The 27,942-nt window shown below is 37.0% G+C and overlaps 1 protein-coding gene across 9 annotated transcripts in view; it reads right to left on the minus strand.

Moving 5' to 3' along the window:
• Positions 1-4,486: 4,486 nt before the first annotated feature.
• Positions 4,487-27,942, minus strand: part of LOC105225223 (Ca(2+)/calmodulin-responsive adenylate cyclase) — a 135,842-nt gene continuing 112,386 nt past the window's right edge. For 2 of the 9 annotated variants that reach the window (XM_049455239.1, XM_049455245.1), the window contains 13 exons: positions 22,930-23,064; positions 18,059-18,526; positions 17,773-17,948; positions 17,541-17,651; positions 15,301-15,541; positions 14,273-14,419; positions 12,557-12,641; positions 12,356-12,490; positions 12,101-12,275; positions 10,887-12,036; positions 6,862-8,162; positions 6,098-6,789; positions 4,487-5,494 (listed from right to left, as the gene is read on the minus strand). In XM_049455239.1, coding sequence (XP_049311196.1) covers positions 5,202-5,494; positions 6,098-6,789; positions 6,862-8,162; positions 10,887-12,036; positions 12,101-12,275; positions 12,356-12,490; positions 12,557-12,641; positions 14,273-14,419; positions 15,301-15,541; positions 17,541-17,651; positions 17,773-17,948; positions 18,059-18,526; positions 22,930-23,064 — 5,109 coding nt within the window. In that variant the 3' untranslated portion in view covers positions 4,487-5,201. Of the gene's footprint in view, positions 5,495-6,097; positions 6,790-6,861; positions 8,163-10,886; positions 12,037-12,100; positions 12,276-12,355; positions 12,491-12,556; positions 12,642-14,272; positions 14,435-15,300; positions 15,542-17,540; positions 17,652-17,772; positions 17,949-18,058; positions 18,527-22,929; positions 23,065-27,942 lie in introns of all 9 variants that reach the window. The other 7 variants (XM_049455237.1, XM_049455246.1, XM_049455238.1 and 4 more) reach the window with 6 other exon arrangements.

Here is a 27,942-nt window from a genome sequence, read left to right on the forward strand (position 1 = left end):
TTATCTCTTTCATTATCTTGGCCACGGTTGCATCTCAGATAGTCTATCCGCCGTATATCTCGTACAGTTCACCGTTCCATCGACTGCGGTACTCCCAGTTGCTAATGCGCAAAGGAGCATATGTACATTTTCAGCAAAACTTTTCTTCTCGAATTTCATCAGATGATGTCATTGGCCATGCCTCCGCATCATATAGCAGGACGGGAATGATGAGGACTTGTTTAGTTTGATCTTTGTTTATTGGAGAAGATGTCACTCTTCAATTGCCTATTCAGTCCAAAGTAGTACCTGTTGACAAGAGGAATTCAAAGTTAGAAGGAACCTTGCCTGAAACTTCTCTTGGTACTGAACGACACAGAGAGCACCATCCCGATTCTGACAAAGCTTTTGGTGTGGCTCAACGTTAGCTTACACAGCCATATTAGCTTTGCCGGGATGCTTTAAAATCGACTAAGAGGTGGTGTGTGTGGATCTTCCTTCTCACGGATCCTTTCCAAGTTTTGGCGCATGGTGAAAATCTAGTTGATAGTAAAATTTCTATGTCTAAACCCACACTGATAAGGTTCAATAAGTATTTGAATAGCTTGGCCAGTAATCCATCGGCCCCTGCCGCTTTGTTGTTCTTCAGGCGTGTAATTGCTATTCGAATCTCATCATAGTCGGGCAATGGAACAACTATTTCATCGTCATCGATTGGAAAATAGGGTTCGCCATCTCCATCTTCAGATATTCCATTTTCTCTGCCGTTCAGTAGGTAGCAAAAGTGATACCTCTATAACTACAGTATGTTCAGAATATCAGGGTATGCTCAATGGTTTCGCGTATAGATCTTAGTGGAGAATATTTTAAAAAATAATAAGGCGATTTTCGACGACTAAAATTTGTTTTTGTTTTCGAATCCCGAATTATAAAAGGGAACCTACGTACAAATCTTTCTTACCGTTTTCAAAATAGCCTCATGAGCCAACGCTCCATATATGTACTTGTTATAAGCCTCGGGCGAGATGGATCGCCATTCATTAGATTTTTTTGACATCACGGGTCAGTTCGTCTCAAACTAAATTAGCTGGCATTTTTCCTTCAGTAATTTTGTTCTTCAATTAATTTTTTAATACTCACCAAAGCGTTTATAAGAAAAAATACTAATATACATATGTATGTATGTATATATTTTTATTTTTAATGTAATAGTTTTTTATTCACTTCATTTATTTATGTATGTATTGTATATACAGCGTATAATTTGTGAAATTGTTTACTTAATTTGCTCACATTGCAGTTAATAATTGATACAATATAAAATTAAAGTACATAGTTAGTTGTGCATGAGAAGCTTACTTTGCTTAATACATACATATCTCCGAAGTTATGTACGAGTATGTATGTATGTACATACTTATATGGATAGACTTTTAGTAAATAACATGTGTACAACGCCTGTTTAATTACATAAATATTCATTACTCGGGCTGCCTACGCAAATATATTTAAATACCTTAAATAAGCGTATAAAATATTGTAAAAAAACTAAATTAATCTACATACACTTGTATATACTATGAAATAAATTAATAAAAAAATATGCTCGAAAATAAGTTTAAATAAAATTGTTTTCGGAAACGAAATGCGTTCAAAAAACTTATCGAAGCAAAACTTATGCAAATTTTTCTTATATGTTTGTGTGTGTGTTAATGTTTTAATTCAAAGAACTGTCGCTAACTCGACTTAATTAATCGCGCATTTTGGTTACGTTGGCAACTCCACTACTTATATATTTAAATATATATATTTAAATTTGCAAACAATTATTAAAACTAACTAAAACGCTTGGCGTTTCGCATTTTACAACGTGACATACATATAAAGACATACTTAAAAACCGAATCGAACCGAACGCCATTTAAAAGTGATCGAGGTGAGAGTATGCTCGTTGGTTGAAGACGATCAAATGTATTATTTTTTTCACAATGCAGCGATGAATGCTTGGTTTAAAAAATATATATATATATAAATAACAACAACAAAAAAAAATTAAAAATAAAATAAAAATAAAAAATATATCAAAATACAGAAAACAGCGAGTTATAGAGAATAATGAAAGTAATAGAAAATGATAGAGAAATTTAGAAATAAATGCCTGCGGGCATTTAACCTCAAATTCGAATAACCTCAAAATCGATTAATTCGTATTATAAAACCTCTCAGTATTAATTTTAAAAAATACTGAGAAATACTAAAAAACGACTGGACTCCGAAATTTCAAAAGACCTAACCTCAAAAAAAAAACTATCATCACTGACACCTATTAACTCCTCTGTCCGGCTTCGTTTCCGCTGTCGGCTTGTGAATTTTTTTACTAGGACAGTGTTTGTTGGATAATTTTTAAAGTTATTACCGACACCAGTTCGCAAAGTACGATGAGTTCTCTGGTGTGTTTTAACAAATTTTAAAAGATTTGAAAAAAATGGTAAACAACTATTTTACCACTGAAACGTTCACAAAGACAAAAACGGGGAAAAATGAAATAAACGATATGAAAGAAATAAATTATATAAAAAAAATTAAAAGAAAAAACTAAACAATTGACACACAAAACAAAAAACACAATATAAAAATTAATATAAACTTAAAAGGATAGAAGTGAAAACGAAATGAATTACAACAATAAAAATATAAAAATAAAATATAAAAAAAATTAAAACAAAATACAAAAAATATAAAAATTAATATAAATCTAAAAGGATAGATGTGATGAAAGGATAAAGAAATTACATAATTAAAAAAATAATAATAATTAAAAAAAAATAAAAGAAAAATTTACCCAAAATAATTAACAAAAAAATATTAGGTAAATAACATAAAATAAAAAAAAAATTAAAGAAAAATTAACAAAAAAATATTAAAAAAATATACTAAAAATTAATGTACACAAAAATATGAAAAAAAAAAATTAAAAACAAATATATATAAAAACAAAAAAATATATATTATAAAAATAAAAAAAAATTTGAAAACCTTAATAATTTACTAAAAAAAAAATAATTAAAAAATAACAAATTTAAAAACTAATAAATCAAAAGAATAAAAATAAAATAATTAAAAAAGAATTTAAAAAGTTTACAAATAATTAAAAAAAAAAACAAAGAGAAAAATTTACAAAAAAATATATCAAAAAATCAATATAAAATTAAAAGAAAAATTAACCAAAAAATATTAAAAATTAATACAAAATTAAAAATTAATAAAAAAAATTAAAGAGAATAAAAATAAAAAATACAAAGAAAAAATAATGATTAAATATTAAAAAAAATATTATAAAATTAAAAGAATTTGAAAAAATTACAAATAGCTAAAAAAAACACAAAGAGAAAAATTTACAAAAAATATATATATTAAAAATCGATATAAATTCAAAAAAATTAAAACAAAAATTAACAAAAAAATATTAAAAATTAATACAAAATTAAAAAAAAATTAAAGTGAATAAAAATAAAAAATCCAAAGAATAAATAATAATTGAATATTAAAAAAAATTAAAAAAATTAATAATGTTAGAAAATATTATAAAATTAAAAGAATAAAAATAAGGGTAAAATATTTAGGATTTTAGAAATTAATAAGAAAATAAAATAAAAAATTATGAAAATTTAAGAATCAAAAGAACAGATTAACAAAAAAATATTAAAAAAGTAACAATGTTAAAAATTATTATACAAATTAAAGAACACAAAAAATTAAAAAATTAAAAGAATTAAAAAAAGTTACGAATAATTAGAAAACATTAAAAAGACTTTACATAAAATTTATTAAAAAAAAAATTAAAATATTAAAAATTAATAAAGAAAAAAATAAAAAAAAATATTAACCAAACAATAATAAAAAAAAGAAAATTTTTTTTTAAATAAAATTACAAAATTAACAAAAATTATTTAAAAAATGAAAAAAAAAAAATTAATAAAAAGAAACTAAAAATAGCATACCTTCATCTTGATCACTTTTAAAGACACAGCTAATACATATAATAATAAATTGTACATAATTACATATGCATGCATTTTAAAGTGCGCATATTCATAAATTTAGCTTATATGTATAAGTATACACATTAAAGTTTAAGTATTTAGTTCAGCAATTCACACTCATCTGTGTCAGACTAACACAGAGAGGAGAGAGAGAGAAAAGGGGATTTTACACATGCCCGCAGGCATTTAAGGTAATAATTGATTTTCGAAACTAATATTTGCTTCACAGAAATACATATAAATATACATATATAGTATATACGAATCATCTCAATGGCAGATAACTGTATAAGACGTCCACCAAAGCTGATTGCTTCACTGCCTTCGTACTCGTTTCTTTATGAGTGAAGGTATACAAGTTGTATAAACGATTTGAAGCCTGGCTCAACTCTGTATCCCCATAACCAGCACTGGATTTATGTCTGCTTCTTATTTTTTTCGCTTTTTCTTCTTCTTACTTTCCTTCTTCTCCTTTTTCTTAAAGCATTATTTCTTAAGTGCGTTTACGCAATGATTTTATTTTACATTAATACATACATATATCTCTAAATAAATATACATACAGTTATTAACTTAATTTACGCTTACATGCTATTTGTAGATTAACAAAGAAACTCTACAGAGCTTCCACATACCGATCTTTCTACTTTTTGTGTAAGTATCTTTATCCTGCCTTATGCATGAGCTGCTATCATCAATGTTTAAATTCAACATTTTTTGTGTGTTGTGCTATCATCATTCATACATATCAGCTGAGTTCAGTGGTTTGTATGTATGTATATCGCTATAATAACCGTGTCGGAGGCACCAATTCTTCAATCAATCTATCAATATCTTAACTGTACATTTTACTTGTATGAATTGTAAGATAGCATCCTTAAGAAATCTTATGCTTTCTAAGTCCACTGTGTATATGCCTACAACCATTAAATACTTATTTAGTTACACACATACATACATACATATTGGGGGGAAAGGGCTACAGTATATTCACCGAAAAATAATAGACACCATTTCTAGCTCTGTTTTATCTCTTATCCTATATGCTCGTTTGTAGGCATGTATGTATGTATGTCGCAGTTTGTATGTACGTATGTATGTATTTTAATTGGAGTTTGTTTCCGTTCTCACATCACACGTTTCACCACAGCTAAGCACTCATCATTCGTGTTTTTGCGATTAACTTTGTTGTTGTGGTCCAAATTTACTTGTGATTTTGTGCGACACATTAACGATAGCCATTTCATGCTTGGAGTCCAAATCGCAATCGTAAAGCCCACTTAACGAATCTAAGCTGAGTAGTCGTGAGCTGGCACGACTCGATACCGAAGTGTCGTCCACATCGGGCGCATTGTAAAGTGAATTGACATCGGAAAGGGCGCCTTCAGCGTCTGTAAGACCGGCTTCGTTAAGTAATGATATATTTTCTAGGCCCGGTTCATCGGTTATATAGCCCGTTGACTCGGCGCCACCTGTGGGGAAAGAAGAATGTTAGAGAATGTATGAGGTTTTATATTTTTAAATGTGTTCAAATAGATTGTCGAGATAGACAAAAAAAATATCCGTACAAAATTCCGACAACTGGGTAAAAACCAGAGTCCAGGGGTTGCTCTCTATATATATAGTGCTTGAAAGGATGGTTCTGAGTAAGAATTTTAAACCTTTAATGAAACATTAAGAAGAGGAAAGTGGAAGTGGACTGACCAACCTCGCTTAGGAATTATAGAGCCAAGCGAGAGAGAAAGAGAGCTTGAGGGAAAAAAGAGAAAAATAGGAATTGTTCGAAGGACCAATGTTAATTTTCTTTTCGCTGGACCGTGTGGATTAAATTTAAAAGCTTTTTGGTGTCTCTAAAACCTTTCACAATCAAAAGTGACAGACAGACTCGAACGATTTTTGTCAAATCTTGAAACGGATGGCAAGATTTTTCAAATTTTTAGGTTCCTGAGAGAGAGTAGAGTATACAAATTTAAGTAGAGAAAACAGTGTCTCCGTGCTATTAACTTTAGGGATAGTTCATATATTTACATGTTCGACTAAAATATAATATTTCACAATTCTACCATATTTCTTACCTGTAGCCTCTTCGCGGCAATCGTCATCTGACCACTCCGATTGACTTTCCAAAGGATTTGAGTCCATCGACTGGTGATTATGATGCCCCGCACCATATTTCAGTTCATCGTTTATCACATTCATTTCCATATGCCGCTCCTCATCCATATCATCACCATAGTCACCGTGACCGTCATGTACATGCTCGTTCTCATCATCTTCGTAACAATTGACAACGCCACCAATATTATTGACATGCTGCTGTTCCATTGGCACTGGGGCCAAACGTTTCTTACGCACATCATGTCCCACCTCATCATCCTCGAACTCCTCATCGGCTAAATTATCTTCGGTATCATCGCGTTCGGTGTCGTTACTCAACGCTGTCTGGTGATTAACACGTGGTCGCTGATGGTGATGATGGTGGTGATGATGGTGATGACGCACATGCCGCTGTTGTTGCTGCTGCTGCGGTTCACCACCGTCTGCCAGCTGATCGAGACTCTCACGACTCTGATCGAAATCTTTGGAGCGTGGACGCTGGCGATGTCGATGATTGTGATCTTTGGCCTGCTGCTGCGGTGGCAACGAATCGCGACAATTGGTGCCCGTTGATGTGGACGACTGGTTGTTGACTGCATCCAAAATATTCAAATTCAGCTGATTGCAGTTGTCGTGCAAAATCTCACAGGATTCTGTATCGGAAGTTTGCCTGGAAAGTAATAAGAAAATACATTTAGTATACAGACGAGTACTGTTACACTTGAGGCAGTGAGGCACTTACATTTGGCTAGATTCTGATGGATTTTTGTTACGCGTGATCTCCTTGATGGCCTCCAAACCGACAGGATGCTTGGCAATCATGAAACTCGTGCTAATCGGTATTTTCGACGGCTGACGTGCCGTTGTGGGCGAAGTCAGCTCATCCAAGATCGTTGTGTTCAACGATTTTTGGTTATTGTTGCCACTCATTGAATTGCTGCCGCTGAGATTGCCATTACTGCCGCTACCACCGATTGCCAAACCGTTAGTGGAGCTCAATTTACTGTTGCTCGCCGAATAACTCAATTCGATATTGTTGCGACTACTACTATTGCTTGTCGTATTGCCCTCTGGATTGCTGTTGGAGTTCGAGGCGGATGTTATATTGCCGCCCGACGATGAGGTGGCGGCGGCCAATGCGCGTGCACGTGTTGATTCATTCAGAAGTCTTTGCAGTTCCCTCTCGAATGGCGATTTCGCCGAATTGCTGGCCGATGTCGAACCACCGCCATTGCCACCGCCACCATTGCCGCCGCCACAGCCGTTACTGCTGCCACCATTGCTGGTGGCTTTCTTATTGGCCGCGAGCAATACGCGATCTTGATACTCAAAACTATTGCAGGAGTCGCCTTTGTTGTGTGTGGTATTCGTCTGTTGACCTTGACTCTCTGTTGTGGAGCTCACTTCGAAATCTTTTAGATTCGACATATCCACCACCGGTGACGTGGGATCCACTTGTATGTCGCATGGGTATAACCATTGTAGCGGATTGGCGCCATTACGTTGTTGCTGTTGCTGCTGCTGTTGAAGATGATTGTGTTTGCTCAAAGCCGTGATGCGTGGTGAATCTTCGTCGGCTTCGCCTTCGGTCGTCTTCGAGTAGCTTTCGTCTGAGGAACTCATCGATGGCGAATGTGGGCGGGAACTGAGATCATCGGTGGAAGACATCTCACGGCTCTCATCGATCTCGGTCGGCAACTTCGGCAGGGGCTTCATATAGGTAGTGCGTATGAGAGGTGTATTCTGTTTCAATGATGATGCTGAGCCTAAGGCTGAGGCTGAGGCTGACACTGAGGCTGTGGCTAATGAGGATGCAGTTAGATTTGAGGGTTTGGGTGGTGGAATTGGTAATGGCGGTTGTGGGTGTTGCGAGTATAGTGGATATTGTTGATGCAATTGCTGCTGATGATGATGGTGATGTTGCAATTGCAGCTGTTGCTGTAAATGTTGTTGCTGCTGTAGCATTATGGTATTAGGACACATGTACCGTGGTGGCTCGTATTTAGGTGGATATGCTTGTGGATGCTGTTGCATTGGCATTATCTGCATTTTAGGTTAGTTCACGTCAACGCAATGCGTAAGCCCAGCAACCATGAATTCAGCAACAACATGTTGTTTTACCCATTAACCGTGAATGTGTGAATGCGTTTTGTGGTGTGTGTGTGTGTGGAAAAAGTTTTGGATTTTTGGTGAAATGAATGCACGACAAGCAGGCGGGCGGGCGTTTGATCGGTCGGTCGTTTGGATGGCACATTTATGGTGAGCGAGTTGGAACATGGCGGATATTTTATTGTTTTGCGTATGTATGCATATATTTTTTTTTGTTTTTGGAATCATGTGTGTGCGTGTACAATGTCGTTTACGAATACATGCAAAGAGATAACACAATTAAATGGTTCACATTAGAAATGAATGAGTAAAAAGCTCACAGGATATACACAAATACATAAAAAAGGTACTCTTCAATAGGGAAAAATACACATGATTTTTGTTAGTCTCACATGTTAGTTCAAAGGCAACATTAACTGGCCAAAAAATCACCCACATACATATATATATAAAAAATATGTACAGTTATGTGTGTAAAGGGGCAAGGGTGGGGGCATATACGAAAAGTCGCAATAGTAAAAGGAATGTGGCGAATAAGACTTGACACTTTTCATTTCTGAAACTGTACGCTTAAAATTACTCAAAATAACTCTTTTTCGATTTTTGTGATTTCCGGTTTCAAAAATACTAAAACTGGTATTCTGTAAATCTCTTAAAATTTTCCTAAATTACTCTTACAATGCTAGAATTAAAAGAATTAAAATAGAAATAGAGGTTGACTAGCGGAATTTTGGGTTTCGGAAACACTAATACTCTTATCAAGATCCTAAAAAGGGTTAACCATTTCAGTAAATTATTCTTCCGACGTTAAGATCAAAATTTGTTGTTAACTTTGTAATTATACAGATTTCGGTACTTGAAAACGATAATTATGGGATCCCGAAATTTTTCGGAATTAATTTAAATTCCAGTTTTTGATTAGAAAATGTAATAACTTCATTTAAACTTTAATTAACCATATTTCGCAGTACTTATTAAGAAGCGGTGTTTCGGCTTAGAAAGCATTATTATGACTAATAGCTTAAGACTGGGATGCTCATCACATATAAAAAATACTTTAATGTAAACAAAAGGACCTCAAATTAAACAAAAAGGTTGTGGACTTGGCTAAGTGTAAGTAACTGCTCATTGATCTCTAAAATGCAAACAAAGTGGTCATTGACAACGTAAAATGTAAACAAAAAGGTCACTGACCTCAAATGTAAACAAAGGTTGTTGACTTGTCTAAATGTAAACAAAGGTGGTTGGGTTGGCTAAATGTAAAGAAAGGTTGAGGTCTTGCTTAAATGTAGAACAAATACTCCTCGACCTTTAAAATTTAAAATAAAGATCACTGGCTTAGGCAAAATATGAACAAAAGGTACATTAACCTCATAACGCAAACAAAGGGGTCATTGACCACGCAAAATGTAAACAAAAAGGTCACTGACTTCAAATGTAAACAAAGGTTGTTGGCTTCGGTAATTGCAAATAAAGGTTGTGGACTTGGCTAAGCGTAAGTGAAATGGTCATTGAACTCTAAAATGCAAAAATGGGGTTATGGACCATGTAAAATCTAAAAAAAAAATCATTGATCTCAAATGTAAAGAAAGGTTGTTGTCTTGGCTTAATGTAAGGAACGGTTGTGGACTTGCCTAAATGTAGACAAAATAGTCCTTGACATACAAAATGTAAAATAAAGGGCCATTGACCTCGGCAAAATGTAAACAAAATGGTCATTGACCCAACAATCTCAACATTTGGTTTATGCGGATGATCTCCCAATTTTTTTCCACTCCTGTACGGATACTGGGCTCAAAAATGTTTATATTACAATTAAACTGGAAACAAAATAATGACTTTTAGTAAAATACTGTACAAGAAAATAGATAACCTTAATAAAAGGGATTTGGATACTAATTTTTTTCGGAAAAATTGTTAGTTTATATCCAAGAAAACGCTGTGGAGTGCCCTAAGTTCAAATTTATTGTTGTATATATTATTTAGAATTTTGATTTCGAAAGAATTTTTGGATATTCGGAAGAATAGTTGGAATATGATTTACAACAATAAAAAATACTTTTATTGCAATAATATAGGATATTCACCAAGAGATTTTTATGCAGAGTATTCGACGCAGTACCCGTTGAGGGAAGCTGACGAATATGAAGACCTCAACTCCGTTGGTGGAGAAGGACCTAGGGAGTCTTCCAATAAAGAAGAAGATTTGAACGGTGAAAGAATTTTGTTGTAGAAACGGTACTATAACTTACTGGTATTATGAGATCTGAATTAAATGTTTTGAAAAACAATATATTTTAATAGGTTTGCAAAAAATAAATACTACAATTGAGAAATGATCCAATGGCTACCTTTTAGAGCTCAGAACTAACCTAACTCTCGGTGGAAGTATATAATGTTAGATTCTATTAGTTTAAAATTAACCTAAAAACCTAAAAATGTATTTCAACCAAAAAAAAAAAAAGTTTTTTCTTGCCATATATTTATATTGCGACTTTACTTTGCTTTGGGTTCAACACACACATGCTTGGGGCTATTAAGCGAATCCCACCACACCACCAAATGTATTTAGTGATATCAAACATCGGTGGATGAGAGGGATTGCAGTGATGATCATAAGAGTATCTCCTCATTCCATGTATACTCATATTCACTCACCTTGGCAACTGGTGCGGCATGCAACAATGGTTCACTCTCACGGCAATTATTATAATTATTACAATTACTATTCGTGCTGTACGACGATGAATGCTGTTGATTGTGATGCAAATGATGGTAGTTGCGTGCGGCATGCGTTTCACGCCTACCACCAACGCTTACACCACCACCACCACCGCCACCGGCACCAACACCAACACCATTAGCAAATAAATTGTTATAGTTCTCCACTTGTGCGTAGGGGTCATGATGGTTAATGTACTCAAGCCGATTACCACCGGGATTTTCAATGATATTAAATTGTTCGCGCAACATTACCATTGAGGGATTGGCTTGTGCTGGTACTGGCACTGGAACTGGAACTGGTACTGGCATTTGCACTTGCTGTTGTGTGGGTAGGGCGGGGGAAGATGATGCTGCCATTGTGAGTACGCCCATAACGCCGACGCCACCCATCGAGCTGGATGAATGCGAACGCTGATGATGCGCATAATTATTGTTGTATTGCTGCTGCTGTTGCTGTTGTTGTTGTTGCTGTTGTTGTGCTTGTTGGTAGCCATTGTAGGCGTAACCGCCAACACCATTGCTACCGCTGCCGATGCTGCCGTTGTGTTCGCCGTTATGTCCATTTTCGCGTATGTTCGGCAGTCCACCGTTGGCGATGAAATTCGGTTGTTTTTGTAATTTACTATTCAAACGTTGCTGTTGTTGCTGCGCCAAGTGATGCTGATACGGTTGCGGTTGTTGTTGTGCGACTTGCTGTTGCTGGTGCATGAGCAGCTGTTGTTGTTCCTCATGCAAAGCATTCGGTGAGGTCTTCATTAATACTTGACTGGTATCTATGTTGTTGTAGCCATAATTATCTTTTTTTATGTTGTACGTCTCGCTGTTCATGTTCAGCTGATAACTGTTATCCTGGAATTGTGACTGTTTCTGGTAGTATTCCGGTGGATGTGCATGCAAACCATTTGATTGCGTCTGCTGCTGTTGCTGTTGTTGTTGTGCTGTGTAACCGTTGCCATTTTGTGTGATGGCGCGATTGGCGATCATTGCATTGCGCACCTCACCATTGAGACCGTTATTCGAGGAGTCGCTGAGGAAGTAGGTGACCATGTCGCCTTTACCCTTCACTTTGATTGTGCCGCGGCAGCTGTGTGGGTGAGGGAGTGGTGATTGTCAAAATACGTGAGTGAGTGGGAATACTGTTGACTTACCGAAATTCGAAATGTGAACCCTGTAGGCTATCCACGACCTCCTGCGTCACCTGTGTATAGCCTGGTATGCCGGTGGAGTCCATGCGGCTGGCGACGTTAACGGTGTTACCCCAAATATCATATTGTGGCTTGCGCGCCCCAATGACACCAGCAACAACAGGGCCAATATTAATGCCTAACGGTTAAAACACGAGAGAAAAATGAAGTTAAAATAATTTTCAACGACCTCAATTAAAATAACTGTTTTCTACTCACCAACTCGCAACATAAAGTTGTTGTACGAATGACTGTTGATTTCCTGCAAGGAGAGCCTCATTGCCTTCACATACTCGACCAAAGCGGTCATGTGGCGACGCACTGAGTTCGGATCATTGGCGTTGATGCGGTATTCTGTGAAAAAAAGTAGAATTAAGTTCACTAATATAACGGTAAAAATGGGAGGGCTTTAATGCTCACCTGGTATAAGTCCCACAACTGCCATGTAGGTACTACCGACCGTTTTTATTTTATCGATGCCATGAAAGCGATCTTCTTTCAGAAGCTGCAAGCAGATAATAAAGAGACGTTAGGGAACATTTTATTTAAAATATATTTTTATGGGAAATACAGCAGTTTTTTATTTATTCATTATTGAGTAGAGTCAAAGATGTGTCCCTAACCTGACGCAAGATATACCTACTAATAAATTTATCGATGACTTCAGTAAAAAGAAACTTTTAACTAATTTATGATCTTTGATGCGCTTGGAAAAAGTTGAGGATTGGTTAAGCGGTGGGACCAGATAATATCCTCAGTCCAAGGTGGAATGCGGTGCACATAATGTATGTTTCTAACTTCGTGGTCCTGTTGTTAGAAAGCTTGATGACAAGGGTAAAGCGAAATTTACCTATCTTGGGTTCCTATCCTCTAAGGCAACGAGAACCGACAGACAAAGACAGTACGAAAAGATTCCGTTGCTTTTTGCTAATTTGAACTTTGAAAATTCTGTTGCGAACTTATGTATATATTTTCCTAGCCGAGTCCACGTTGGGATGGTGAGTATTAGATAAGTTGTCATTAAGGTCAACTAAGGGTAGGCTTTAGAAACTTGCTGTTTCGACAGGGTCGGACCATAGGAAGAGGGGTGTCAGATGTGTAATGTTAGCAGGGCATGCAAAAAGGTTTGATATGTCAGGGTCGATTCTGGATAAGTTGGAGTTTAACCTGCAGTATCCAGAACAAAGCTGCGCAAGGGTCCCTCTCGATTCTCACGGCAACCTGAGCTCTTCATTTGCAATGGGTGGTGGTTTCACTCCACGTACGCCATTCACTGAGAGAGAGTCGGTGAAGGTGTTAATGTCTCCACTGTGACTGGCGCTCAGTGCATGTCTGAAGTTAGCTGCGTCCGAACTCTGGTCGGCGTAGTTGAGCAAGGACCACTTGATGCTCCTAGGAGGGAGTTCCGCTACAAGCAGGTGACTGCATGGATAAATTCTGCGGAAGCACCCCAGCAGAAACTGCTTGGAGAGGGGCTCGTTATACTCCTTAACTGGGAGTATGCGGGCCTTACTGGCCTCGATGGGAGACATCAAGAGGCATCCCGTTATAGTCCGAAGTGCAGTACTCCGAAATGTCTGTAGCTTTTTTCACTGCGTAACACTGCATTCAGGCGACCATCGACCCGGATCGGTGGGTCGATTGCCCTTTATGTTGCCAACAACATTTCTTTGTCTTTTCCTAATGTGCTGCCGGTTAACGACTTTTGTTGCGGCTCTGTACTTTATCAGTAATCGCGGTGGTGTGTGAAGTGAAGGAGCACAGGCTGTTGAATTTTAGATCTAAAATCTTAGGGTTATTGACAGCCGGAATCGACTCCTATATTAAGGTCAAGTCGGTACTCCTTCATCCAGTGAGTGATTATGGTCGCTGTGAATTTGGTGGGAGAGAGTTATAGGTTCCGTGCAACGACGAATCGAGAAAGGTAGGAGAGATAACCCTTTGTATTAAAATATGTGAAAATGTTATTTATAGTCAGTCTGGGTCAAATTTGATCACATTGAATTATATTTGTTTTTTTTTTTTTGGTCACACAACCAGATGAAATAATACGATTTAAAGTAAATAGTATTACTTTTATAAGAAACACACTAAGCTCTAGTTACCAAATACGCTCTTATTACTAATTTTACTCACCTCATCGAAATCTGCAATTATTTCATTCAGCAAACGCAAGCATTCCAAACCTTGATCTGAACCATCCATCTCCGTGTAGAACTCGTGAAAGTTCGGCACCGATGCGAATATGACACCCACTTTGGCATAACTTTGATGATAGAGTTCCTGTGAGGGATTGACCTATAGTGTTAAGCCACGAAAGAAACCAACAACAATCGGCAAAGACAATGAATGATTAAAAATATCAGGGGTTAAGAGGGTTGGCAACACACTTAAGAGTTTTGATAACCCTCGCTGTCGCAACAATTTCGACAAGCGGGCGGGCAGAACGACACAACAACACAAACTTCCGAAAATCGGCGAAACATTACTGGCAACCGAAAAGGAAAAAACGAAAGAAAGGACTATGCCAAAAAAACGACACAAATTACGAGTACAAATAACGGCGGTGTCTGGAGGCACATTACAAAAAAAAACAAAGAATTGCAAAAAGTCGTTAAAAATACATAAGTACATGTGAATATATATATGCATTTGTATATACATATATGTATGTATGTGTATATATAAAAGTAAAACAAAAGTGGATTTTAATTGAAAGTTTGGAACATGTGAGTTTTAAGGCAAGAAATATGTTTGCATATCAGCTGTAGATCCGTCACGCGTGAAAAGTGCACGTGTGTGTGCATAAATCTGTGTTGCAAATATGACTTCGCCCCACTTACGGGTGCATAAAGACCACAGAACGTGAGGTTTAAGGAGCAAAGCTCAATTCTGCTGAGCTATGGTGTTTGCAAGTGTGTGTGTGTGCGCTCGTGTCTGTGTGCAAAGTTGCCCTTTGGCTCCTGGCGACATTGAAGACGCTCGGAATTTTGTTCGTTTCAAAAAGTGGGTACTGAAAAGAAATTGTCTCGGTTTCTCCAAAATGAAAAGTGGTGATACAGGTGAGGCATGCACGGCGTACTTACATAAATAAACGTACAATGTGTATGCATGAACGTGTGAATATGTATAAAGCAACAATCAACATATGCATTACTATTTACCATATTACTGCGAAATTGATTATCGAGAAAATGTGCAGCCACATGAGCTGGCAGCAAATTGTGTAAGATCCGTTTATTTGATTCCTGTAAAACATCCATTTCCTTTTTCTCTTGTGACGCCTGCAACTGCCAGAGGAAATCTAAACGTGCCGTCCACTCAACCAAACGTCCATGCACCAATATGGCAATCATGAAAATTATTATGCGCGCCAATGAGATTAAATGAAGCGGAATGGATGAGCTGTGAAGGCAAAAAAAAGAATAAATTAAATTTGTAATCACAGCGAAGGACATTTGTATTAACGGTGAAGTATCGAAATCTATAAACTACTGTATATAAAGAAATAAAAATAAACTGAAACAAGAAAAAACGTTAACTTCGGTTGCATCGAAGTTAGTTCTAATACCCTTCACAGGTGCATTGTGGGGTGTATTTATTAATGTGGCGGGTCCAAAACGCAGTGCACAGAGATGATTCGCCGGATGGTTTCTGGCTGCCCAGAAAATACTTGGTTAAGACTGGAACTCGTGAGCTGCTTGAGCTATATGCAAAATAATCGTTTCTGACCACTCCCAAGAGAATGGCGCTCAAAGAATTCTCATTACTTGCTTGAACTTCTACACATGGCTCTAGCCTATTGTAGAACCCCAAGAGGTGATCTAGTGAGTAATGCCCAGAGCATACTGAAATTATGGAGGGAACACTTCTCCAGCCTGCAGAATGCCAGTGAAAGCATAACACCAGGAGATGGTGAACCCGCTCTTGAAGAATAAGAAAGCGGCAGAGGCCGATGGATTGCAGGCTGAGCTATTCAAACACGACGGCCAAGAACTGATAAGGAGCGTCAGCTTCTTTATAGAATATGGTCGAACGAAAACAGGACCAACGATTGGAATTTAAGTGTGCTCTGCCCAATCCAAAAAAAGGAGACAACACAATCTCTGCCAAATACCGTAAGATAAGCCTCCTCAACATCGCATATAAGGTTCTATCAAACGTATTGTGTGAAAGATGAAAGCCCACCTTCAACAAACTGCTGGGACCTTAACAGTGTGGCTTTAGGCCTGAAAAATCAACAACTGGCCAGAAATTCACCATGTGCCAAATCTTGGAAAAACGCCGACAAGAGGAGATACCAAATGAGGTTTCAGACAAGGAGACTCCCTATCGTGCGAGTTCTTTAATCTACTGTTGTCAAAGTCGTAGATAATTTATCTGATGCACAATCTTAAGACCTTTTTGATCTTGTTATCTCGTTTCATTGTTGCTTTCAAATCATATGGTGCTCTAAATGAAACTACTTATATCCGTTATCCTTTTTGTAGACAGCTTATTAAGCATATGACATCTGATGGAATCCGAGTACTCTATGTTGGGTTTATGATAGAGCTGGGCATTCACAAAAAAAGTGTAGAACTGGAGAAGGAGGAAGGGAGTAAGAATAGAAAATTCTCAGTTTGCAGATGCGACAAATATTGTTACAGGCTAGACCCATTTCTAGCGCATGTTCTCCAGATGGCCAGTACACCAATATAGCTGCAATATACCTTTTCGGGATCTATTATGCAAGTCCTTAGTCTTATCTTGTCAAATTTCGTCTATATCTGGTTCGTCATCTTGCATTTGGTTATTGATTTTTCTACATTCTTAATCGTCCCTTGCGGACATGGTATTGACCTTGCTTCAGACTCTTTTATGGCGATTTAAGTCATCTTATTGATATCATTTCACATTGTGCTAATTGTTATATAATTCTATATAAACATATGTATCTCGTCTACTCACCGCTAAAGGAGAGATTACATGCATAAAGGCTCAAAGAAGATACGGACCAATTTCAGCAGGTTTTGAAGGAAAGTTACCAGATGTTATGGGTCCTACATGTCTTGAGTATTTTTAATTGATGCGATTTCACATGGTCTAAAATTGGGTGGATTTTGATCCGACTTTGCCCTTATTCCAATGGTGATAAAGGGTTAATGGAAATGTTTAATCAATGAAATCTTTTGTACAAAAAAACTAGGTGCTTTGGGAGGCATGAAATTTCATCCAAAGGTGGACGGAATCATGTCTGGTGGTGTAGTTTTATTATATAACTGGTTCAATATGGATCTTTTATATCAAGTTCTCTAAAAATAATTTCTAAACGCATCATGGTAAGATTGCAAGAGGTTCAATATGGTGGGGTGCTATTTCCAAAGTAAGAAACCCGTTAAAAAAAAGTATCGAATATACTTACTTGACTCTACTGTCATAGCAATCGAAAATATTTATATGCGACATTTCGATGAAAAGTCCATAAATTGTGCCCATAAGTAGTATTAGGAAGGATTTGAAAATTATTGGCAAACTGTGAATGAAATAATAGTTAATATATGAATTTTGAGAATAATTAATTGTTTTGGTAAATATAGTATATTCATACACTACAAGTAGATATTAGAAAACTTAGTATAGGTCTTTAGACTCACCGCAAGAATACTGAAACTGACAAAAATGCAAAAGTCGCCGAAAGCGAAACATACTGTGGCAGCGAGCATTTTCGGTGCGCCTCATTATGGTGAGCAAACATCAGCAGGTCCTCCTCAAAAGTTGATGCGTGTGTTGTGACGTTACTAGCACAGGGATGATCCATGACGCAAGTGAACTAATAATAAATCACAAATCATTAAAGAACGATAGGAGCATGCAGAGAAATAAATAACAGAAATATTTTAAGAAAAAAATGAGACGATTCGGCTTATAGCCCACACTTACCACATTCACCTGACCCACCGAATAGATCAGCACTATTGTGAATATTGTTATAGCCAAGCGTAGGGTGAAACTACGCGCCAAGTCCCAGACAATCCACTTGAGGCGCACCGCCAACAGTAGCATCAGTATGGCGCTGATCCACACAAAAGCGGTCAAGAAGAGTAGCAAGAGAATGAGTGTACGTGGCAAGGCCGACACCTGCAGTGCTGCACCCAGAATCAGTAGCAATAGCGAGCAACCCATAGCGGTGGTGAAACCCAAATCGAAATCTTTACGGTACTCGCGCTCTTTGTCACTCTCACGAAAACGCAGAGTAATGCGATCCACATGCTCGGACTTATCGCAATCGACGGAACGTGCATTTATCGCCTGTGAGAGGAAGCGATTGACGCGATTGGTCGGTTGATAGTGCATGGAGGAGTGCCGCTTGCGGAAGGGACGCTTAAATTTGTCCGTCACTTTGGACTGCTTTGGTTTTTTTGTTTTTGTTTTACAAACGGACGGTTGGTGTTTTCGAGGTTATGTGTAGTGTTTTGATGCAAACATGTTTTTGATTTTGTTTTTTTTGGTTTTAAGATTTTCATTAAATTTTATTTTGATGTGTTGGTACGATTACATAACAGTTTGTGGTTTTGCACGCACGGAACGGAACGGTACACAATGGGTATGTCAACGAGGGGTTTTGTGTATGTATTTGGTGCCAGAGAGCGAAAAAGAGATAAAAAAGAGAAAAAGAGAGTACCAAACATGGCAAGACACATGGAAGAAAAACAAGTAAAATTAGTTGCAGTTATGCAGTACAAAATACATTAATACAGTTATTAAATATAAATATAGACGTGTATATGTAATTATGAACGGTTAGGCTTAGAGTAAGTTTATTGGATATCGGGTGAAGTTCCTTAAAAGCTGAAAGCGTTATGAGTATTATATAAATACTAAAAAAAAAAGATATGTCATCGAACTTTTAAAGAGCTTGCACCCAAAGAAGCTTAAAACCCAACATGAAAACCATATTCAATGGATATATGTATGTATAAATAAATTCATAAATACATACATACATAAGTACTTATATGAATGTTTATGTAAAGCAAGATTTTTTGAATAACTTTTAGCGGGTTTTTGTGGAACCATATAGTTTACAATGGAATGTCTATAAAATATATAAAAGTCACTACAGTTCTATTAGTATCGATCTTAGATCACATGAGGACATATGTATGTATGTTTGCATGATATATACCATTCGATAATGAAGAATTTAAAAATTACATGCCAGAATGAAGGGACCGAAATTTGGAGAATTGAAAAAATGTTAGTTATTACCATCATTTTACACTTTGCTTTATAGTATGATCGTGTTAGAACTCTAAGGAGCCGAACTGCATATGACAAAGGATGCTGTTCGCAATCGGCTCAACCGATAAAACGGGTGATCCAAGTAGACGTACTATTTTCATTAGCCCTTTTTTAACAGATCACGCGTGAGTCGTGTCAAGCTGTCATGTTATATATACTGCTTGTGCAAGAACTGAAGTTGCTTGACCTTCCCAAGCGACATTGCTTCACTCTATGCGCTCCTGAACAGTTTCAAGAATTGCCGACGTTTTCGAGCCAAATTTTGTTCAGCGATGAGGCCCATTTCTGGCTCAATGGGTATGTAAGCAAGCGAAATTGCCGCATTTGGGACGAAGAGCAACCTGAAGAGATTCAAGAACTGTCATTTTATACAGAAAAAACAACGGTTTGGTGTGGCTTGTGAGCCGGTGGAATCATCGGTTCATATTTCTTCAAAAATAACGCCGGCGAGAACGTAACCGCGCCATGATAATCGATTACTTGATGCCTGAAATTAAAGCTCGTGATCTCGGCGACATTTGGTTTCTACAAGACAGCGCCACTTTTCCCGTATCGTATCAGTCAATGAATTTATTGAGAGAACATTTCGATGGCCAGATAATTTCACGTTTTGGGCCGGTCGATTAACCGCCAAGATCGTGTGATATGTAGAGTCTAAAGTCTTTACGGACAATTTCGCTTCGATTCAGACCTTGGAGCAAAACATCACGCGCGTCATTCGCCAGTTACCAGTCGAAACGCTAGAACGAGGCATCGAAAATTGGACTCAACGGGTGAGCCATCTGAGACGTAGCCGCGACCAACATTTGACAGAGATACGTAGGCTGCTATATATATTTCTGGCCTAGGCAACACTAAGTGTTGCCAGGTGCAATCTGACATTTCCATTGGAAAGTTTGACATTTTTTAGCATAACATCACTCAGAACGTTTTGTCATTTAATCGTGAATTGTTTTATTTACAGGGAATTAAAAAATTCATCTCGGCCAAAAAATGGAATTAACTCGTGAACATTTTCGTGCGATCATTTTTCACAACTTTCGACGTGGATTATCACGACAAGAGTGCATCGATGAACTAAAATCTTTGTATGGCTATGAAGCACCATCCTATAGCACTGTGAAAAACTGGTACAACGAATTCAATCGTGGCCGACGCTCGCTCAAAGACGAATTCCGTGAAGGTCGCCCAAAAACAGCCGTTGTGCCAGAAAACATCGATGCCGTACGTGAACTGATAATGCAAGACCGTCATGTAACATACCTTCAGATAGAGGCATGTCTATGCATTTCTCCCACCAGCATACATTCGATATTGCATGAACACCTGGCGGTAAAAAAGTTTGGATCCCGCACAATTTGACAATCGCTCAAAAAAAGGCTCGAGTGGATTGGTGTAAAGAAATGCTGAAAAAATACGATCTCTTCAAATGCCGTTTATAAGATCGTCACAGGTGACGAATCATGGATCTATGCGTATGAGCCCGAAACAAAACAGCCATCGACCGTGTGGGTCTTCCAAGACGAGCCAAATCCAACGAAAGTTGTTCGTGGAAGAAGCACTTCGAAGCAAATGGTCGCCTGTTTCTTCGGCAAAACTGGTCATGTGGCGACTGTTCCGCTTGAGTAACGTAGGACGGTCAATTCTAAGTGGTACACCACCATTTGTTTGCCTGAAGTCTTCAGAGAAATTCGAAAAACGAAGAAGAGAAGACGAATCATTGTGCACCATGACAATGCGAGCTCTCACACATCTTGATGGAGAATATTTTGAAAAACAATAAAACCATTTTCGTTGATAAATATTCCTATTTTCATTATTAGGCCAGAAATATATATAGCAGCCCTCGTAATCTTCAAAAAATAAATGCCAAAGAATGATTTTTCGAGTGATAATAAACATTCGTCATTAAATTTGAAGTTTATGTGTTTTTTCTTTAAAAAAGTAAAGAATCTCGAAATAGATCAACCATTATAAACACAAAAGGCGTTTCTGTTTAAGAATTCAATATGGTAATACCAAAAAATTTGAGATTTTTATTGAGTAAAGAAGCAAGGTTTATCTTAACCAAATAAATATTCAGCACTTTCAAAGCCTGGGTCATAAGTCTCACTCCTACCAACAACTTTAGAGTTATTTTGTTTATCTTGGTACCAGCTTAACCTAGAAAATAATGGGGACAGGTTGTTGGCCCTTGAACTTGATTGCTCGTTTTTGTTTGTATGTCAGACATATGCTCTGATGATCTGATCTGTAATTTTCAGAGATTACATTATTATGTTAGACAGTAATCTAGGCTAAATGTTGTGAAGATGTCGCCTCAAATGAGAAAATTTTCCATATCAGAGCACTTGATACCGATTGTAGCTGCTTGTTTGGCAGCTACATACTATAGTGTTTCGATATCGGCGGTTCCGACAAATGAGCTACTCGTAATTCTTGGGAAGAAAAGACGTGTGCAAAATTTCAGATCGATTTCTCAAAACCTGATCATTTATATATATATTTTACAGGCTTTCAACTTTTCCATCAGTGTGTTATAAACTTCGTGAACAAGTTATTATATCCTGTTCGGAGAAATTGTACAATGGTGGTATAAAATGATGGTAGTAATGAAATTCTTCTACATTAGCAGATATTATAATGATTTAGGCCATAATTCAAAGCAATGGATCTTTTGAATAGATACATGTTAATATTAAGTTTTGATTAGTTTCGGTCCCTGAAATGGTGTAAGTAAATATGAACAGTAAGAATACGAAAATAACGCAATTGAAAAACACTTATGTATGTATGTACGTTTGTAAATAACGCAGAAGACAATTGGTTAACCCACACTTAGCAGTAAGACTGGACATTTGAAAATGTAAGCCGTAAATGTCATGCATGGAAAAAGCAGTCGCTGAGAGGTAACATCGATAAAGAGGCGAAACAATTTTGGCGCCAAATTTCAAAACAATTCATTTTAGTAAACGGTAATAGTTTATTTACAGGGTCAGTTTACAAATCTTTGGCCGAATTTCTTCAATAAACACTAGTGACTAAATGTAAGTGGAAAGCTAACTAAATAACTGCTAATTAGCTATAATTAAAAAATATATAAAATTTAATAAAATTTAGAACATTCAAGAAAATATTCGAAAAATAAAATCACAGAAATTAGTGAACAAAGTAAATTGAACGAAATTTAGTTAAACGTAACTTAATTTTAATTATAACGATGCTTAACCCATTCGTATGCAACGGAACGCAATGTAACGTAACGCAACGTAATGTAAAATATAGCGTAGGATCAAAAAACGCAACGTAACGCAATGAAATTAAACGATATGTAACGGAATGGTAACAGCTCGTTATGTAAGTTTACTTTTATGCTTTCTAAAAAATGGTACGATTATGTGTTCATAGGAAAATACGTGTAGTTTGACGTAACGTAATAATTAATGGTAACACATGAGCGAACGTCAGTGTGCAAATATTGCATACAAATGTAGGTTTATCATTCTCACTTTATTCTTATTTTGATTGAGTCTGTGAATGCGACTAATCGTATTCGATGTGGAGTTAGGAGTAGTTCCTACTGAGATAGTCACACCGCCACCGGGTGGTGTGGGGGCGTGTAAAATTTTTTGTAGTCGTATAACCTAGAGGAAAATAAAGAAATGCAATATAAAAGAACATAAAGATAATACATACATATACGAGTTTTAAACGGAAAGTGATCGAAAATATTTAAGGTAAAAGAAGGGAGAAAAAAATAACAAAATATACATATATTACATATACAAGTAATATACATAATTATTTGGAGAATGGCCATACTAGTAACTAAAATAATTACTTATAACTAAGGTTGCTATTACATGATACTTACGACTAACTATTTTACTAATTTTATGTTCGCAAATATTATATTGTATTTTTTCTAATGATAATTTCTATTAAATAAACATTAAACTAAAGTTCTACTGCTACTTTCTAACATTTATTCTAATTATTCCCAAGAATGCTAATTTTTTGGTTCAAAATTTTACCTCTAAAATCCGAGTTATCAGCTGTTGATTAGAGTTTGACCAGCTTTACTTAAAAGGTTTATGAAAATATATGTTCGGTTCATATATACACGTATAGTTTGTGTCTTATTTCACAAGAATTTTGCCACAGCGCTGCGACCCTGCTATCTAGTGGATGGTCACTACTCTGAAGAAGCTCACTGTCCCTCTCCCCCAACGGCTTCTTTCCACCCACTACTCTTTCGCCGCTAAATGGGTAGAGAAGGAGCAGACTCGGATTTCCGAGTGTTCAGATACGTGTTCTTTTAGAAAGCCAGATTCTCGTAGTCCGATAGCAACATTCGTAGCCATACACCTTCCGACAATGTCTGCGGGCACTATGTGTAAGATGGCATTAAGTATCATGGTTTGAGTGGACCTTAGTGCACCACACATTTTAATGATGTTGTACGCTCTCGAGTTTCTTTGCAAGTATGGTCTTTTCCAGAGCCCTTCACCACATAAAGAACTTGACTATGGTGTCGTACAGCCAGAGAACCACCTTAGGTGAGAGGCCCCATCTTTTGCCAATACCTTCTCTACATCTCTCTTTTCGATATTTGGCTTCCATGAAAGCTTTTTATCCAGGGTGAGAGATAAATATTTTACTGCACCCGTAGATTACAGACGGATGTCTCCCATTTGCGACAGCGGTGCTACCGGGATCTTCTATCTTCGAGTAAATAAAACCATATCGGTTTTATTTGGGTTTGATGGCAAGACCACTTTCGATTACCCAATTCCTTACGGGGATGAGACACCCTTGCGCCAACTCGTACAAGGTACTAAGGAACACGATCCTCAAAATTTTTAAGCAGGTCGTTAACCTTAGATATTTCTTATGTTTTCAAAACTTTTTAATGCCACAAGGGTTAAGATGGCTTGATGGCTGATCCAGAGATCGCACTTGCACTACTATATGTGGCTCTTTGTGAAGCCATAAAAAATAGAACTCCTTATAAGTGTGCAAAACGCCTTGTAGCCATAAAAATTTGATAACCACCACATCTGAAAGTGTAAGCTTCCAAGTGTTTGAGTCTTTATCTTGTAAGCGCGGGACAATAAAGAAGGAAGTGATGAGATGGCGTCCGTTAAGATTCTCAACCTTTCAGCATGGACACCGAGATAGCAATGGCCTGTTAGTTAGAATCTCTGCAACTAGAAAGCGGCTAGCCATTTTGATGGAAAAGTGCTCATTAGGCCCCTAGCGATCAATCTTGGACCAAAGGCATCTTGAAACAGCGCGTGAGCCGATTGTAGCCCATCCGATTGTGAATTTCAGCTAAACAATAGTAGAACACACAAGGAGAGTGGCGCACCGATCAGTTAACCATTTTACTGATAGCGCAGCTCGAGCAACCTTTCTTAGCACTTTATCAGCTTTGTAGGGTTAAGGCCCGTAACGCCCCTCTGCTATCGGGGTGGATAGTCACTTCTCTGAAGGAGGCTGCGCTACGGAGCAGTAAATCTAGTGTTACCTTAATGACAGCAACAAGCTTGATAAGGTGTTAGTGCGAGGAGAAGACATATGGTTCAAACTTTTACTTTGTTCCAATGAATATTTTTTTTCAGATTACTATTTTCACACAGTTTTTCTTGGATAAAGGCGAAGATGTTAGTCAGGTGGCCAAAAATGTGAAAAGTGTTTAAGGTCCTAATTCTGTAACAAAGAAACCGCGCAATTCCGGATTTGTCGATTGATGGTCCTAAAGGTCTTGCCATGTCTTTGGTTGGATTGACAGAGATTCTTTTATAAATCACCAAAGGTCATGGACTCCTCCGCTACGTACAAAATCTGCATCCGGATTTCGAAACCGCAGGTGTATTTATTGAGGTCTTTGCTATTGCGAAAGTCTTGGGTAGTAGGGCAGCAGTGGAAGATGGTGCCAGAAGCAAGCAACTTCACTTCTATTGGGTGCCAGACCACAAAGGCATTGAGGGCAATGAAATAGTGGACGAGATTGCCAATAATGGTGTACGGCTAACACCGAAAAACGTGATAAATATTGGGCATGGTAATACTGCAAAGGTCATGTGCAAAACGGTAGATCGGAAGAACAAAAAAATCCTATTGGCGCTCGATAAAAGAGACTGTAGGAACATGACTGGCCACAGTCTGGGGCGACACACGCCCGCAGAATGGGGCTGACAGATCGAGAAGACTGCAGGAAATGTCTAGACTAAGCTGTAAGCATCTGGGATCCCCACAGTATGATACACTGGAGGAGGTTTCGATAGTAAGCTCTCAGAGTCTGTTAAAATACGCGGCAAGCACAGGCCACCTAAAGAATGACTACTTCTTTTGGATCTAGTATCTGAACCCCATCTGGTATCGCAAAGAACGAAAGCTGCTCTTTGCGTGGCTCATTGGCCTACCAGACTAATCTAACCTAACCTTTGAATGCAAAACGAACTTTCACGTAGAAATTAGGCTCCAATAATATAATACATAAAAATATTTCTCAAAAAATTACTCTTAACTTAAAACTCTAAATATGTCCCGTTATAATAATGTAAGTAATTTGATTTTAGTAATTTTATTACAACAATAACACACTTCCACATATAATTTTTAATACATTCATATTATTTAACTTAACAAACTATTAACTTCATCAATAATGAGACCAATGAGTTGTATGCAAATAAAGTGAGGAGAGAGATTAAGCAACACCGATTTTTTTTTAATTTTTTTGAATTTCGAATTTTGTATTAATAAACCAGATTGGCACCCACTCAACTGAATTTGTTAGACACTCTGTTGTTATAACACTTTGTTTTTGTTTTACTACTACACACGCAGTTACAAAATACATATAAATTACATTACAATATTGATTACATGTAATGCATTAGATAAACTATTGTAAGTTAGCTACAATCTAAGAGAGCTACGACTAGGAGCAACACACTTACCGCATCCTGAAAATAAAAATGAAAAAAAAATTAAAACTAAAATACACACAAAAAACTATAAACAGAAAGCAATACGCAGTTTTTAATAACAAAAATTTTAGTGTGACACATTAGCACAATTTCACTAAGTTAATACAGGGTGTGGCATACTGAGTAAGCGCATTGGTTATTGGAAAAAATATTTGCAAATTTATTTTTTGCTGCTCGAGGGGAATTTGTTGATTAAAAAGGGATATTTTATTTGTAGAATCTATGCAGAATCATGGACAACTAATAGAACAAGGAACTCAGAGCTCACGTCGAATCGGCTTGCTAATAATCTGCCGAAAGGTGTAGTAAAATCAGCTGTTTTCTTGACGTTGCTCTATCAGTTTTTAACTCTAACTCAAAAATATGAAAGTTGACAGAAAATAATTTTGTTTTCTAAATGCTTCGAATCAATATACAATTTTTTAAAATAATGCTCCTGAAGTACGATACATTATTCAGCTATATTTATTGCCTACTTTGTCTGTGGCAAGCGCTAAGTTTGGACGTGGTTTTGTGAGCTCGGCATTATCGTGCACTTTTTCCAAGTTTTCATTCGCTGTTGATGAGCTGAGATGCCCGAGGCTCTCGAAGACATAGTACTATGTGTAAAGAATAGTAAGATATTGATTGAAAATTTGGCGAAAAACTCTCGAAGAATCAATGCAGTATACGACTGTGCATTATCGTGGTGCAAAAAACAAAAGTTGGCTGCCCATAATACCGGCCTCTTTTCACGAATAGCTTCGCACAAACGACGCATAATACTCAAATAGTATTCCTTGTTGACAGTTTGGCCGGTGGGAAGGAATTCGGATCGGACCACACGTCGATAATCGAAGAACTGTCGGTATGACCTTAATTTTTGACTTGGTTTCACCTGTGTTTTTCGGCTTCGCCTCACCTTTACCACGATATTTGGCCGATTGATCGTCTGTTTCCGGGTCGTTAGCATAGACACAACACTCAACGCTAGTAATAATACGTTTCATGATATCCTGATAGTCGGAAAGCATTGTTTCGCACACGTTAATGCGATGCTGTTTTTCGATAAAGTTTGTGATTTTGGAGCCAATCGTGCTTTCATTTTTCTTAGTCCCAAATGAGCTTTCGAAATGATTTTATTAATCGACGATTATCAAGCACCGATTTTATTTTATGACGTGTTGATCAAAAGTTGATGTTTGACATCCTGGACGTGGTTCGCAGTCAACGTTCTCGACCTCTTTGAAAATTTGTCTTAATCGAAAATACTTTGCGACAAACAATTAGCACCGAAGGCCTTTTCCAACATTCCCAACGTACCGAAATTTAATTAACACAAAATTTTTCTTTTTGATGGTTTCGACGTAAACAAATTAAAAATTTCGACAATGGGTTTTCATGAAATCTATTTAAAATTTACTATTTTGCTCACAGTAGTATTTTCGAAAATAGTTTGTATGTATATCCAACTTGATCTAACCATTTTTTCACTTAACCGAAGCTCTCTGTTTCTCTTAAAAAATATTTTGCAGATTAGCACGA

The sequence above is a fragment of the Bactrocera dorsalis genome, chromosome 4, assembly GCF_023373825.1.
Source record: "Bactrocera dorsalis isolate Fly_Bdor chromosome 4, ASM2337382v1, whole genome shotgun sequence".
Taxonomy (NCBI): Eukaryota; Metazoa; Arthropoda; class Insecta; order Diptera; family Tephritidae; genus Bactrocera; species Bactrocera dorsalis.